This window comes from Diadema setosum, chromosome 14 (genome assembly GCF_964275005.1).
Source record: "Diadema setosum chromosome 14, eeDiaSeto1, whole genome shotgun sequence".
Classification (NCBI taxonomy): domain Eukaryota; kingdom Metazoa; phylum Echinodermata; class Echinoidea; order Diadematoida; family Diadematidae; genus Diadema; species Diadema setosum.
In genome coordinates this window covers 18,937,653-18,953,101 of record NC_092698.1, presented here as the reverse complement: position 1 = coordinate 18,953,101, position 15,449 = coordinate 18,937,653, and the positions used below count along the sequence as shown (strand labels likewise).

General features: G+C 38.4%; 1 protein-coding gene across 1 annotated transcript; it reads right to left on the bottom strand.

Moving 5' to 3' along the window:
* Positions 1–791: 791 nt before the first annotated feature.
* Positions 792–14,592, bottom strand: LOC140238189 (protein dispatched homolog 1-like). The gene is made up of 4 exons (XM_072318126.1): positions 14,468–14,592; positions 13,718–13,841; positions 4,393–4,597; positions 792–3,442 (listed from the first exon to the last, which is right to left on the bottom strand). Exons 1-4 carry the CDS (start codon positions 14,590–14,592, stop codon positions 792–794), a joined length of 3,105 nt encoding a protein of 1,034 aa, XP_072174227.1.
* Positions 14,593–15,449: the final 857 nt, after the last annotated feature.

Genomic DNA, 15,449 nt, shown 5'->3' with positions numbered 1-15,449 from the left:
ATGATAGGATGTTTTGTGATCTACACATATCCATAAAGGTGATAAATCGAACATGTTTTAAATCACTGCTCCCAATAGTAAACAAAACCTTTAAGTCTGCAGAAAAAAACAAAACTAGGCCGTAGCCGATAAGGAATGTCCAAATAGAACCAAAGGAACAATTTACACATGTTACGTGGCGCACATTTTTCGTTTCACTTATTGCAAAAAGGCTCACATGACACCAAAACAAATGACAGAACACTGAACAAAATTTTGTTGGAACAGATACCCGTCGAAAAGTTCTTTATCGAGCAGAGTGTCTTATTCCAACAAGCAAACACAAACTCGTTCAGCAAGATACCATCAACAGGTCTATCTCATAAAGCCTGAATTTAGAAAAAAAGAAAGAAAATAAAGTGATCCAAACCAAACTCGTATTGAATCCTTGGTATATTCAGGTATCATGTAGTTCATTGGTGATGGAAATCTCAACGTATCAGTCTGCAACTGGTATAACGTACACGAAAGTCGTCATCATTGCTCCCCAGCCTCACCTATTGTGCTTTCATCATGCACCCAAAATTGAGTATCTGTGCCAACAAGCTTCAGGTTAAATGAAAAAAAAAAAAATATCGATCTTGGTTTTATTTTTCTTCTTGGTGAAGAAAGTAATCCTCATGGAGTACTTTGCCTTGGAAAGTCGGGTGGAGGAGGTATTACCTATAGTTCCAACAAGCATAACATTCACGAGCTTCTCCGTCAACATTATTCTTAAGTCCTTCTGATTTGTGTTCCATTTAATAGTGACATCAAGATCTATGTAATTCTCTGGTACTAGAGTTCCCATCAAACTGGTCTTCAATTGGTATAACATACACGGTATTTCTGTCATTGTCATTTTCCGCTTCTTTAGCCATCTGTGCTACGTTTTCGTCGTGCACACGATTAGAAATCGTGTGGCAACAAGCTCTGGTGAATTGGGCACAAGTTCCTTCTGGACCGATCGTGTGACATATTGAAATGAAAAGGAAAGTGGCATAAACCCAGCTGACTGTCATGACGAGCATGAGAAAAGTGCCGAGTTGTATGTAACTGAGTACAATGGAAGGCATCATGACTGCACCAGCTGTAAAAGTGGTGATTGCTGCTAAGGTGATGGCCGAGCCCACCTGCCTCAGAGCGTCGAGGGATCGCGATGACCTGTTCTCCGTCTTTGATTGGCGGTAAGAGACGCCGTAGTGAATCGTGAAGTCCACCGACAGACCAATTCCGAGAGAGAGAATGAACGATTCGACAATGTTCAGCTCCCAACCGAGAAGGACTACCGTGCCGACGACGACAAAGACTGCGCAAGTAATGGTGTACATGGCGTAGATGGTGACCAGGAAATTTCGAATTGTCAGCAGCAAGACGCAGGCAGCAATGGCTAGAGACATGCCTATAGAGAGCGGGGTGCCGAGAGCCAGACCACGCTGTAAATCAAAGAAATAAAGTTGAAACCTACCGATACTAATAAACCATCCATTCCTTAGTCCCTCGGGAGCAGATTCCATTTGTTCTTCAACCCAGGTATTCATGTCTGACCAGAACTTATCCATGGCAGTGTATTCCTGGGATTCTTCTGTATTCGTTAACAAATAAATGCTCATGGCAACAATGTTGTCATCTGCATCGAAGCGTAGTCCTGGAGATGTGTAATCACAGGTTGATAATTGGCATCGCACTTCATGATACACGATGACGCATTGTCTGAAATTACTAGCAGAATATGGGAAGGTTGTCTGGCCGCAGCAAGGGGAGAGGTCCCCTCCAGTCACAGGGTTTATACAAGGGCCTTCCATGAAGTCTCGAAAGGTATCAATGAAGCAATATTCAGACGTAGAATTCACTTCGCTATTGTGAAAAGTGGAATTGCGAAATTTGACACAAAAGTTGTACATCCACTCCTGGTGTTCTTCCGAAGAAAAACTGAAGCTCTTATCCATGACAGTAGTTCCCTTTGAATCTGGGTCCCAGTGGTTTCCATTGTCCAATGGTTCTATGCCCCACACAAAGAACGCTGGCATGTAGTTGGTGAAATCGACTTCAAAAGAGAATGTTTCTCTGTATACCTGGTCGTACATCTCCAAAATGTGATCGCTGTGAAAGAATTGTAATTGAGATTTTGAAGGCAGTTGTAATTTTGGTGCTGTGAATACAGCATAAATGCCGCCAATGCCGAGAAGTGATAGTAGAGCAATCCAAAACATCCGAAACTTACCGACGATTACAGGCAAGTACTCTTTGAAAAACTTGTTGCCGACTTTACCGATGATGTCGTGAAGCCCCTTTGCTAAACGACAGCATATGCCATGTGTTTTAATTGATCCGTCGTCCTCTGCTTTGCGGAGAAAATATTTGTCGTGAAACACCACAGCTGCGGGTATCCAGGTGAGTGTGAAAATAAAATTGACCAAAACGGCACTACCTGAAAAGACTGAGAAACAGCGAATGGCAGTTATTGGACTAACAATGCCCGCGAAGAGAGCCGACGACGTAGTGAGGCTGGTGACGAACATGGTGACGGAGGAGTGCCGGAGAGTCTCGCGAAATACGGTTTCCTTCGTCATGCCACTCTTATCTGACTCTTTCTTCATGTGCTTCCAGATATCAACGTAAACAAAACAATCATCAGCCCCAATGCCGGTAATGAGTACTGCTGCTAGAATATTTATATAGGGAAAGAAAACCAATCCGAAAACATTCTTGTACACAAAGTAGGCAACTAGTAAGGTCATGATCATGCTGCTAATTGTCACAATTGTGATGAAAAAAGATCCTACGTAAAACCAGATGATAAGCACTACGACTGTAAAGCCTAAAGCGATGAATTTCATGTCGTAAATTATGTAATCACTAAAGACATTATCCTTGAACCCTGCACCAATGGCCACAACATCGACAACACTGCCAGTGAGTGAAGATCTGGTTATGTGATCGTCAAAGAAATCTCGCGTTCTGTTGCTTAAGTAATCGAGAGGAGGCAGAGCTAGGGCAACCTTTAGCTCAAAAGTTCTGTCTTTAACGGAATTTATAAAATCGGTTGGAGTGAGAAAGTGGAGTATGATGTAAACAGCAGAACTGTGAGTTGAGCAATTCGTAGATACATCAGTGCAGACGCGTTCGCCCCCTAAACATCCGGCCGTGTAATTCTCGACACACTCTCCGAGCAGCTCTTGAACCAACAATACGTCTTCCTCATCTATATCCACACAGGAGTCTTTTCCAGTAATGAGAGCTGTAAGATGACCCAAGGACAAAGTCGGACAACAATCCCCATTCGTATCTAGATGGTCACACGTCTCGTTGAAAGTGTCTTGTGTGCGATAATTGTCATTATCGTGTTGGCAAACGGCAATCATGGCGTCCTTTGTAAACATGCCCTGGTTTCCTGTTGACTTGTAAACCATACGAAGCCGACCTGAAACATAATTGAATGAAACAGAAATGTCCGGCAGTGTCCAGTCAGTATATCTTTTTGATACTGCATCAGTGTATTTTCCTTGTACAGTTATGGGAAATGAAGTTGCGAGAGAAATACTGTCCTTTAAACACGCTAGAGGTGGGTTTTATAAAAATGTAGGGGTAGGTTTATTGCAATCTCAATTCGTCAATTGCTGCCTAAATGATATATCAGTAGGTTTCTTACGATTGTTTGACGAACTAACTTAGACAAAATGTAAAACTGAATTAATGTAATATTGATACCTACAACTTGTGACTGGATAGCATACTTGCTGCAAGAAAAGGAAAGAAAGCCTAATACAGATTTTGATGTCAGGAAACAATCAATTTTAACATCCGCTAAAACCTAATGAAGAACAAAATGATATAAATATTATAAACACTTGCTTAAACAAAAGTCAACAGTGAAACGTGATAGATGCTACGAGGTACTTTGGATGAAAAAGGAAATGTTTTAAGACATCGGGATGACTGCTTATAAATATTTGTATCATTATTGTGCCCCGATACATGATAGTAATAATAATGACACAAATATTTATAAGCAGTCATCCCGATGTCTTAAAATATTTTCTTTTTTATCCAAAGTATCCAGTAGCATCTATCACGTTTCACTGTTGACTTTTGTTTAAACAAGTGTTTATAATATTTTATATATATGTGTGTATATATATATATATATATATATATATATGCATATCATATATATATATATATATATATATATATATATGCGTGTGTGTGTATTTGTGTGTGTGTGTGTAAATTTAAGTGTAGTATGTGCAACACAACCTTTTCCGTTAAAACATAACTATATCTAGTTATCGTGATCAGACAGATACAATATTTCGATGAGAGTAAGAGATGTTCTTTTTAAAAGCATTAAAATAAGACTTAAATGTGCACCTTCGGATCCGCATCCATCTAGCTTCGTGACGTCGGAATTGTTTCCATCCCTCTCGCCGAGGTAGAATGGTTCAACGTCTGGCTCCATGATTTGGCTGCTATTACCAACTGTCGACGGGTAAGGGAAATACTTGTCCGTCTTGTTCAGGAAGCGTTGGTAGGCCGAGAACGGTCCGCTGACATCCGTCCCTCTCGCCTGTATACCCTAAGTATTGTGGTTGACATTATGATATTGATAGTAATGATTTACTTGTTTATTTTGTTCGTTTTCAGCATTCAATCAATACGAGTTATAGGTTTCACAGAATGAAAAACTCTGCGCCTTTCAGCAGATATTGTTTTAACAATGATCCACCAAGATAAAAAATAAAGAACAGTGATTCAGGTGTGGTTAGTTCAGCAAGATTTTCTTCTTTCTTTTTTCCTATTATAGTAATGGCGGAGCGTTTATATGTCATTTAGTTTTCTTCAGAGAGAATCTTAAAACATATCTCGAATATAACTTTCTCGCATGACCTCCATAATAGTTATTCATAACAGGATTAGTAGTTAATAGGGAAACTAAAACTGGCATACTGACAAAAGCAAGTTAATTCACTTATTTTTTAATTTAAAGGTAATGATCAGAAGTGGCAGCAAAATGAAAATTGACAAGACGCAGATGCAAATTGTCTCATATTGTCCGGCTTGCAGGGAAATATACATGGTCGAGTGAGATCATCTGGTATTCCATTAATGATTTCAGTTTACATTCTAATAAAATAATTCATATAGTCACATATCAACCGCTACCTTCTACCCTCGTAACCTGAACAGATTCTTAAATGACATCTGGGATTTTTTTTTTCAGACCTGATTAGTACTACTACCACTACTACTACTACTACTATTCATTCAGCCAAATGAAAATGACAATACTAGTAGCATAACATACAATCACATGGAAATAACACAGTTGAAGTATATCAAATACACAGTTGACGTATAAAACAAAGTATGAACAGGGAAGCAATACATGGGCTAGGACTACCAAACGTAATTATTTTACTTTTACCCCTGGGCATATGAGCCCTCATGTAATGCATTCCCGTACACATATGCAATAGATTTGTAAAAATAAGAATACATATTTTTATCAGAACAGAACAATAATAAAAATATCACATTAAGATACCGGAGATAAATAAAAAAAAAAAAAACCCCAAAATGATCATATCTTCACTTCAAAACCTTATGGCGTCACTCTATGTAATAAAAACAAAAGAAAAAAGGAAATTTTTCAAAGTTCATATGAAATTACTGAGCTCTCGGAGATTTCTTGGGATGTATTGCAACTCTTTCATTTAAACCTAACAAAGCCATTTATAATTTTCATCTGAATAACAAGTACACAATTCCTTGACTTGTTGCTGACATGTACGATACTATTTAAGGTAATTATTCCCAGTGCAAAGGGGTATAATGTCAAAAGCTTTTTCATGCTACAAGGAATATAAATGGAGCAAACTTTCTATTCTTCAATTGCGGCGCATTACTAATTGCTACCCTGATATGGGTAAAGCTTGCAGAACTTTTGAACAAATGGTTCAAGTTTCCTGAAACTGCCCTGATCTATCATACATGTTATAGTATTTTTTAATTCACCAAATCAATAATTACTTTGCAGTCATTTCCCTGTGAAGATGCCCGTGTAGGTGTCTGTGCAAAGAGGGGAGGGGGGGGGGGGTGTCTGGCAGTTTTGGGAGCGAACATTCAATTCAATTCAATTCATTTATTTTCATACTTGCCATTTATGAACATTACAACAGATTTTTTAATAATAATACAAGTGTTGTTGTTTTTTACCTTGTAAACAATGTGCAGAAACCAAAGAATAAACATGGTGAAAACACAGTAATTAAGTGTAATGATAATGGTCAAAATCGAAATGGGATTGATCAAAGAGAAGTATGACGGGACCTACATGAAAGCTAGCTTGTTTGGCTGTAAGCCCCGAGTAGTCAGTGTTTATGAAAAAGAAACGGAGAACGGATAGATGATAAGACCAGGTGATTTAATGGTGCCAAATAAGAAAAGCGGGGTATGCCTATGTGATAAAAAAGAAGAAGAAGAAGAAGAAGAAGAAGAAGAAAAACTGTACTAAAAAAATGTGAACCATCATACTGTGACCGAGCTATAATTGGTTTCCGGAGTAGAAAACCATCGGGAAAAACATCACATTTTGCATATCAACTTTTTTCATATACACGGGAGTTTTTGGTTTACTCTTTTTTTTTTAAACACTCCCCCTCTCCCTTCAGAAAAAGGGCGAACTCTATGTTTGAGACTGATCATATGTGATCCCAAAGATTGTATTGCTGTACTAAAAAAAAAAAAAAAAAAAAAAAGCAGCGGGAAACGTCAACAAAGAAAAAATGCTCGATCTCCGTCTGAGTGCCACTCATGCAGGGCTTAGTGCAAGTCACCGGACAAGGAAAAAAATCTGTCAAAAGCCTTCTCATAAGTCACCATAGCAATGAACTAAACATAGTGACAATATTTGCAGAAGAATCAGAATTCTGTGTCAACAGACTAACCGCAGAAAGGAAAACTAATGACTCCACATACTCCGAGTTCATCTTGTTGATCTTGTTGCAAGGTTGATACAAGATTAATTATAGTTCAGATTTCGATAATTGGTGCGTATCATCATGCAAACAACCAACGGACAGGAGATTCAGTTATATCAAGGATAAAGCTTATAGGGTTTATATCTCAAATGCAACTTCAATAACGTAGTGTATGACACTTTACGTTTTAAACCTTTTTGTCACAATCTAAAGTTACAAAAATAATTTCTGCCTATGTGACACACAAATAGCTGTGGATTTCCCGATGTTTGGATAAACTGTCCAGCACGTATGTAAGCATATTGAGATGAGTGTGTGTGTGTGTGTGGGGGGGGGGGGTGCATAGTTTGCAGGCACAAACCCTTGTTGGTCGTAAAGGAGTCTGTGCCAAGACTACTACATGCACCACTCCCGCACTGTTCCATAGGCCCTGTGTTGTAGCTTCTCCCAAGTGCAGTGGTGCCTGTATTAGTCTTGGCGCATGCAGACTCCGTTACGACCAACAAGGGTTTGTGCTTGCAAACTGGGGGGTGCACGTCACGAGTACGACACCCACAAGTCATACAGCCTCGAGACTATATAGTAGGCTTGCTAAGGGCGAAAAAAGGGGCGATCACTGCATTTTATAGTACAAATGTCCTTTTTGGCACACATGTTCCTCGGTACAATTGGAATTTTTTTTCATCTAAAGAGACAATTTGTATCTATGCAAATAACACCTTATTTGCATAATTATGCAAATTGATATGTAAACAATGAAAACCCCTTAAATCTCATCCTAGATAGATACGTAACCAGTTAGAAACAATCTATATAACAAAAATGATATTTTTTAGTCAAAAGGAAATTGTTTGTAATATAAAAACACTATTTCTCTATGCAAATACCACATAATTAGCATATTGATACCCGAATAATATACCAGAAGTCAATGGTCAAGGTCGAATGATAAAATTGCATCAGTTTACGCAATAATTAACTCAAGCGTGGATTAAGCCAAATTTCGTCTAAGGATGACATATGATGGGGCAATTAATCAATTAATTTGATTATTTCCCACTGATCAGTTACTAGCCATCCCCTTTAAGTCAGAGACTAAGATTATTTCACTTAAAGGGGAGGCTAGTAACTGATCAGTGGGAATTCTTGGGGATGATTGTTCCAATCCTTGTGGGATTCATTTAAGAGTACATTATGTATCTATTGTTGTGTGAAAATTGTTTGCTTCAGAATGGTCTCACATTCAAGTAATGTGCAGTTTACTGTCTCCAGGTTAGCATGCCTGTACAGTGACGGGGCGATCGTTAACATTAAACTGCACATTACTTGAATATGAGACCATTCTAAAGCAAATAATTTTCACACAACAATAGATATATAATGTACTCTTAAATGAATCTCAAAAGGATTGGAACAATCATCCCCCTGCATTCCCACTGATTTCCACTGATCAGTTACTAGCCATCCCCTTAAAAGTATAACATCTCCCATTTCGTTCTCAAGACATTTTTTTTTTTGCATAAATTATTGCCTTATCACAATGTTATTGTGTATAAATTTACTAGCACAGTTTCCATGCCATAGTAGTATACTGAGTTTTGTTAGGAGAATATTGTCTTATTCTATTAGCTTTTTTGGATATCAAGTTCAAAGCGATTTAAGACATTGTCACATGATCGTGTTTTGTTTGTTCTGATTATCTATGTATAGGTATTGATATACATATTATGCAAATAATAGGTTGTTTGCATAGAGACAGTTTGTCTCTTTAGACGAATCATTTGCTTCTTTTGACTCAAGGAACATCCATCCCAGGTTCAAATTTTATAGTACAAGATCCAGTGCTTATAAAGATTAGAAATTCGTTCAAAATGCAGATTTTTGCATAATAACTTGCATAATAATGCAAATTTTATGTTTATTTACAAAGGTATGAAATCAATTTTTGCAGGAATCGTTTCCACGTACTCTATATGATACTTCTACCAAATTAGGTATTTCTGCTGGCTGCACATATATTTTTTATTATTTTTATATATATTTTTGCATAAATTATGCAAATTAAGGCTTATTTGCATAGGTACAGAAAAATTTTCAATTGTCCTAGGGAACATCTGTGCCAAGTAGGACATTTGTACTAAAAAAAATGCAGCGTTTACCCCCTTACCCCCTTGGATCACCAAATCAATTTTGAGATCTATTAATCGAAAAAATAACTTATTTTATAGATATAAGTCTAGTGGCACAGAAGAAGCAAAACGCAAATACTCAGCTTACCGAAATACTTTGACTTCTGTGCTACGTAAAGCTAAAAAAGATTATTTTTCTGCACAATTTCAAATCCATAACAATGATATCAAGTCTACTTGGAAAGTTATAAATGATGTACTAAAAAAGAATAAAGGAAAGAAACTGGGAATTGATGAAATAACACAAAATGGAACGATAAAATGATGACTCCCGTGGTATTGCTGAAGCATTCAACACGTATTTTGTAAATATTGGGTCAAATTTGGCTAGAAATATTCCACTAACGGAAAAAAAAAATCATTCATTTCTTGTGAATCCCAATCCTAGTTCTATATTTTTCACGCCCGTAGATGCATTGGATGTTATTGATATTGTAAACAATTTTAAAGCTAAACAAAGCTCAGGCTATGACGGTATTTCAATGTTTCTTCTTAAACAAATTATTTATGAAGTAGCCGCACCTTTGACCCATGTATTTAATTTGTCTTTAATGACTGGTGTTTTTCCTAGTAAAATGAAAGTTGCCAAGATTATTCATGTTTTTAAGAAGGGCAGACAGGACGACCTGGGCAATTATAGACCTATATCTCTTTTATCATCATTCTCCAAAGTACTTGAAAAAGTTGTCTACTCCCGAACTATCAAGTTTTTAAATGATCATGATATCTTAGTAGACACTCAATTTGGTTTTCGCAAAAAACATTCGACTACTCACGCCGTTTTGTTGTTAATAGATAAAGTTGTTCAAGCAATCGAAGCTAAATCTCACACTGTTGGAGTGTTTCTGGACCACTCCAAGGCGTTTGACACAATTGATCATGAAATATTACTGTACAAACTGTCTCATTACGGGATTCGTGGCAGCGCCTTGGGGTGGTTCAGAGATTACCTCACAAATCGATCACAATTTGTACACATTAATGATTCTGATTCAAGCACAGCAAATATAACATGTGGTGTTCCACAAGGCTCCCTTTTGGGACCACTTCTTTTTATTGTGTACATAAATGATTTGCCCAGGTCGTCCGCACTCCTTTCTTTCCTCTTGTTTGCGGACGATTCAAGTCTTTTTTTGACGCACAAAAATCCTACTGAGTTACTCGATATGCTTACCTCTGAGTTGAATCACGTTAATGATTGGATTCAAAGTAACAAATTATCCTTAAATCTAAACAAAACTAATTTTATGGTGTTTAGTAATACAATCACTTGTTTACCTGGCTCAATTTCAATCAAAGGAGTAAACTTACAACAGACAAATTCAGTTAAATTTCTTGGCCTTTTAATTGATTGTAAATTATCTTGGCAGGAACAAACAAATCATTTATGTAAGTTACTATCAAGAAATCTGGGTGTTATACAGAAGCTTAAGCATGTTTTCCCCATATATATATATATATTACGTACCTTATATTCGACTTTGTTATTGCCGTATCTTCATTATCGCATACTGGCCTGAAGGAATTGTTCCAAAATACGCCTGGAGTCTATCTTCAGAATACAAAAGCGAGCTATAAGAATTATCAATTGTACCAATTATTTAGCACCGACAAGCCCACTGATCAAAAGTAATAACCTCTTTAAAAATTTTGATATATATTCTTACTCCCTTGGGATATTTATGTACCGGTTAACTAAAGACGAATTACCTTATGCTTTCACTCCCATATTTGTAAAAAATAAAGTTATACATCCCTACACTACAAGACAGGAAAATTCATTTCACTGCATTTGCTCTTAAAACAATAGTACATACAGGTCCGACATTCTGGAATAGCCTTGACTCTGACATCACTGAATCGTTGTCACTGAATTGTTTTAAACGTAAACTAAAAAATCCTTTGTGCAGGCTTATACATAATAATACAACATGCAATTTTATTCGAACTCCCTCTTCTTTATTAGAATCGTTGTTTATTATATGTATTCCAGGTTTGCTTTTCGTCCTTTTACCGAGTCATTTATGTCAAGGCTATTCCTGAATTAATGAATCATATGTATCATATGTATCATGTGCATTTTTGCGCATTCCTACAGTTACGTAACTGTGTTGCTCGGGTGACAAGGAGTCTTGTAAGCGCAATACAGGTGGTTACTTTGTATTTCGCTATGCTCTCGTATATCTTATTTCTTTCTCTTGGACCCCGTTTACAGTGCGAGGCTCGGCCGCGGCCGAGCCGCGGCCGTGCCCAGCCCCGCTTCAGTGTAAACGCGCAAAAGGCCAAATACGAGGCCAAAATTGGCCTCGCATTTGGCCTCGCTCTGGAGGTGGTCTCGGCCGCGGCTCGGCCGCGGCCGAGCCCGGCCTTTTCTTGGTGTAAACGCAAACTGGGCCAAATGCGCGGCCAATTGCGCGGCCAGTTTTAGTCTGGCTTCCAAACCCTCTGCCTGTATCTTTCGCTATTCAGGATATTAACCCCCTCAACGTCGAAAACTAGTATAGTTTAAGGTGGTTTTGTCCTGCAAAGGATTCTTTCCTCCGGCAAAGGCCTTTGCCGAACGGCGACTTCGTCGCCACGGAATTCATTTGGCAAAGGGTCTGAAAACCAGACAATACCAAATTGCATTTGTTTACAAGCAGAGCGCCACCTATACGACAAAATATTGAAAGGTTTGAATCAAAAGCGCGGCCGAGCCCGGCAGTGTAAACGGACAAAATTGCGGGGCCCGGCCTCGCAATTGACCCCGTTTACAGTCCGGCCTCAATTGCGCGGCCGAGCCTCGCAATTTTGTCCGTTTCCACTGCTGGGCTCGGCCGCGCTTTTGATTCAAACCTTTCAATATTTTGTCGTAGTGACGCTCTGCTTGTAAACAAACGCAATTTGGTATTGTCTGGTTTTCAGACCCTTTGCCAAATGAATTCCGTGGCGACGAAGTCGCCGTTCGGGCAAAGGCCTTTGCCGAAGGAAAAAATCCTTTGCAGGACAAAACCACCTTAAACTATACTAGTTTTCGACGTTGAGGGGGTTAATATCCTGAATAGCGAAAGATACAGGCAGAGGGTTTGGAAGCCAGACTAAAATTGGCCGCGCAATTGGCCGCGCAATTGGCCGCGCATTTGGCCCAGTTTGCGTTTACACCAAGAAGAGGCAGGGCTCGGCCGCGGCTCGGCCGCGGCCGAGACCACCTCCAGAGCGAGGCCAAATGCGAGGCCAATTTTTGGCCTCGCATTTGGCCTTTTGCGCGTTTACACTGAAGCGGGGCTGGGCTCGGCCGCGGCTCGGCCGCGGCCGAGCCTCGCACTGTAGACGGGGTCATTGAGGCTGGGCTCGGCCGCGGCTCGGCCGCGGCTCGGCCCAGCCCCGCACTGTCAACGGGGTCTTGCTCTTTTTGCTCTCTTTTCTTTTACGTCCCTTTCCTTCCTTTCATAGTTTTCGTTACTAGGTTGTTTAAGAAGTCCAACACTTTCATCTATACAGGGACCTATACATTACAAGCTTTGCTTTTTAGTAGGTCCCCACATTTCATGTTTGTTAAATTGTCTTCTCCTGTATTCTTTGTAATTACGACGCTATGTTCAATCTTATGTTCAATCGATCGTATCATGTTATTTATGTTTTGACATGTGGAACAATGAAATAAAATCAAATAAAATCAAAACAAGTCTACTAATATGCACACAAGGCCCACGAGTCCGACACCCATTACATCAGGGAGCTTAATGTATGCAGTGTCGGTCTCGTGTTTTTTTTTTGTGTGTGTGTTTTGTTTTTTGTTTTTTGCCTAGTATCCGACTTGTGGGCCTTTTTTTTTTTTTTGCCTAGAGTCGAGCTCACGGTTTGTAGGCTATTTGACTCACGGACTTTTTTTTTTCAATGTCAAGTTCATGGGCCGTATGACTGATGGGTGTCGGGCTCTTGGGATGGCCCCGTGTGTGTGTATTTGTGTGTGTGTTTTCATTTTTCCTCTTTCGCACTTGAGTGTGGTGGTAATTCCACAGTGTGTTGACTTACTGTTGTCGCAGTGATTGCTATTCTAGTTAGACTTGACAATATATTTCGACTCTGATTACATTACTATTTGTTAACTTGTTACGAAAAACAACAACGTCACCAACAACAAAGAATTAAAACGCAGAAAGCAATACTGTCGTATCTTCAAGCTATTTGCTTATTTGACGAAAGTCTTCTGCATTCACACTCCCTGTACATGCGCCATAATTCAGTCAGATCATTTGATTCACTTTATCTCAAGTAGTTCCCAATTGACGTGTTCTCTTATTCTCTTCTTTAATCTGTACACATATATCTCAGTTATGTTCGGATGTACACACTGTATGTTCTATTGTCTTGAAAACAAAAGGAAATGACTGTATTTCATTTTAATTATATTCAATGCGGAAAGTTCCCAATAAATTCATTTAAATAAAAAAACAAACAAACACGAGTCAAAACAAAAATGACGGCAATTTTGTTTTTAAAAAAAAGTCCAAGAACGCAGTCATGTTCAACTGACTATGGACTAACCTTGGAAGGGTTGGAAAACGATGGCAGGGGATTTGTGAAGATCCCCACCAAAGCAAAGAGAACGACCACGAGGATGACGATAGTGAGAACGAGTGACGGAAACCTGAGCACAAATCCCGCGTAACTGGAAGGAAACGAGAAAGTTTGGGAAATTGCCACCTCTTCTGACGATATGCCTATATATAGTAAAGTATAATGACACTTTGCCGCCGTTTTACATCCTAGTTCACTAGGTAGTTTCCCCGAACAAGGTGAAAGAAGAGCACGTCGATTGTCGATGACAACGCCGACTATCATTGTGATAACGTATGTTATGAAGTGTTTTGGTTATTGCTGTTTTTTCAGAGCTCACTAAAAGTGTTTTATCTATGAATATATAATATCAATTCAAACCGAATTTGACAGAGATGTGATGATTATCGCTATATAAAACAAAGTGTTTTTTCTTCCAAGATTATTTTAATCATTCTTGCCGTCACGGAATCTCATTTGTTAAATAAAAAAAAAATAGATTAAAAAATAAAACATAACAAAACAAACAAAACAAAACAAAAACACAACGAATCCAAGAATTAAAACAAATCAATTGGAGATTACTTCGTATGCTACATCGCGCTCATTTGAAGAACCATCAAGCAGTAACAGTTTTAGCCTTTACAAAGAACTAAACATTGACGGCAATGAATAAATTAGCGTGTAGAAAACTCAACAACGCAAAGACAATATAAGAGAAGACCTAGACCAACTCACCGAGACTCAATGGCATATCCATTACTCCGTGCCTCCACTGTTTTTCCTTCCTGCTCATTGCCGTTGTCATGTTCCCATCCTGGCCGGGGAGACGGTGCCGTCTTGACAGTGATAATACCCGGCATCCTGCACCTTGGGTTTCAACCTGCCAGATCGTATTTCAAAGGTGTTGAGGGGTTTTTTTTTACATTTTTTTTTTCAATTCAATCATAGTTTATTTCCAATCAACGAAAATCAAAACATAATACATGTCATGAAATGATATTGTCCAAACGTTTACAAAAGATTCATGTAGTATACGAAATAAATTATGTGCAACAACTTGTACAATAATTACGAGGAACAATGCATGTATACTTCGTGAGCGTTTGGAAAATAACTTCAATTATGGAAAATAGCGATCCACTAAAAGCAAAGCTTGTGGGACTTGGATCGCTAGATCAATAATGAGTAAACAATATATTATTCAAGGTTTGTTTGTTTTTGTTTTTTGTTTTTTGTTTTTTACAGCTATTGTATTAGATATAAATTACTTAAGTCATTTGTAAAAATATTGTTATTTTAAGATACGCTGGCTTCGGCAATAATAAGAAATAAGAATAGAGTATCAATGCTAATGCCCAGACAGTGTTCATTGAACTGCGTGTACCGGGAAAATATGACAAGGATGACACACTCATACAGAAATTCAGTTACCCACACACATATCACACACATCAATTTAGATAAGGAAAAGGAGGGACTTCATAACCTTGGCATATCAGGTGGATTTTTAAAATGATTGCACATTGTAAGTGGAAATATTTGTCACGATGACTACTCGTTTGTTTGTTTGTTTTTAGCCGATGTCCGTCACTTTCCTATAGAATTCAAGCAACCTTTGGCACACTTTCGAAAGCAAGTAATATGCAGAATAATGAGCAAGCAGAAAGCAAGAAATAAAACGAAACGAAACGAAACAATTAAGATTTACGGACTACAA

What these genes read in the sequence shown, in the direction of transcription:
- LOC140238189 (XM_072318126.1), bottom strand. Translation starts at nt 14,592, where the DNA reads ATGCCGGGTATTATCACTGTCAAGACGGCACCGTCTCCCCGGCCAGGA. An exon ending in CGTTTTCCAACCCTTCCAAG is followed by an intron (nt 4,598 to 13,717) that starts GTTAGTCCATAG and finishes CACAATACTTAG; the next exon opens with GGTATACAGGCGAGAGGGAC. An exon ending in AGATGGATGCGGATCCGAAG is followed by an intron (nt 3,443 to 4,392) that starts GTGCACATTTAA and finishes ATTATGTTTCAG; the next exon opens with GTCGGCTTCGTATGGTTTAC.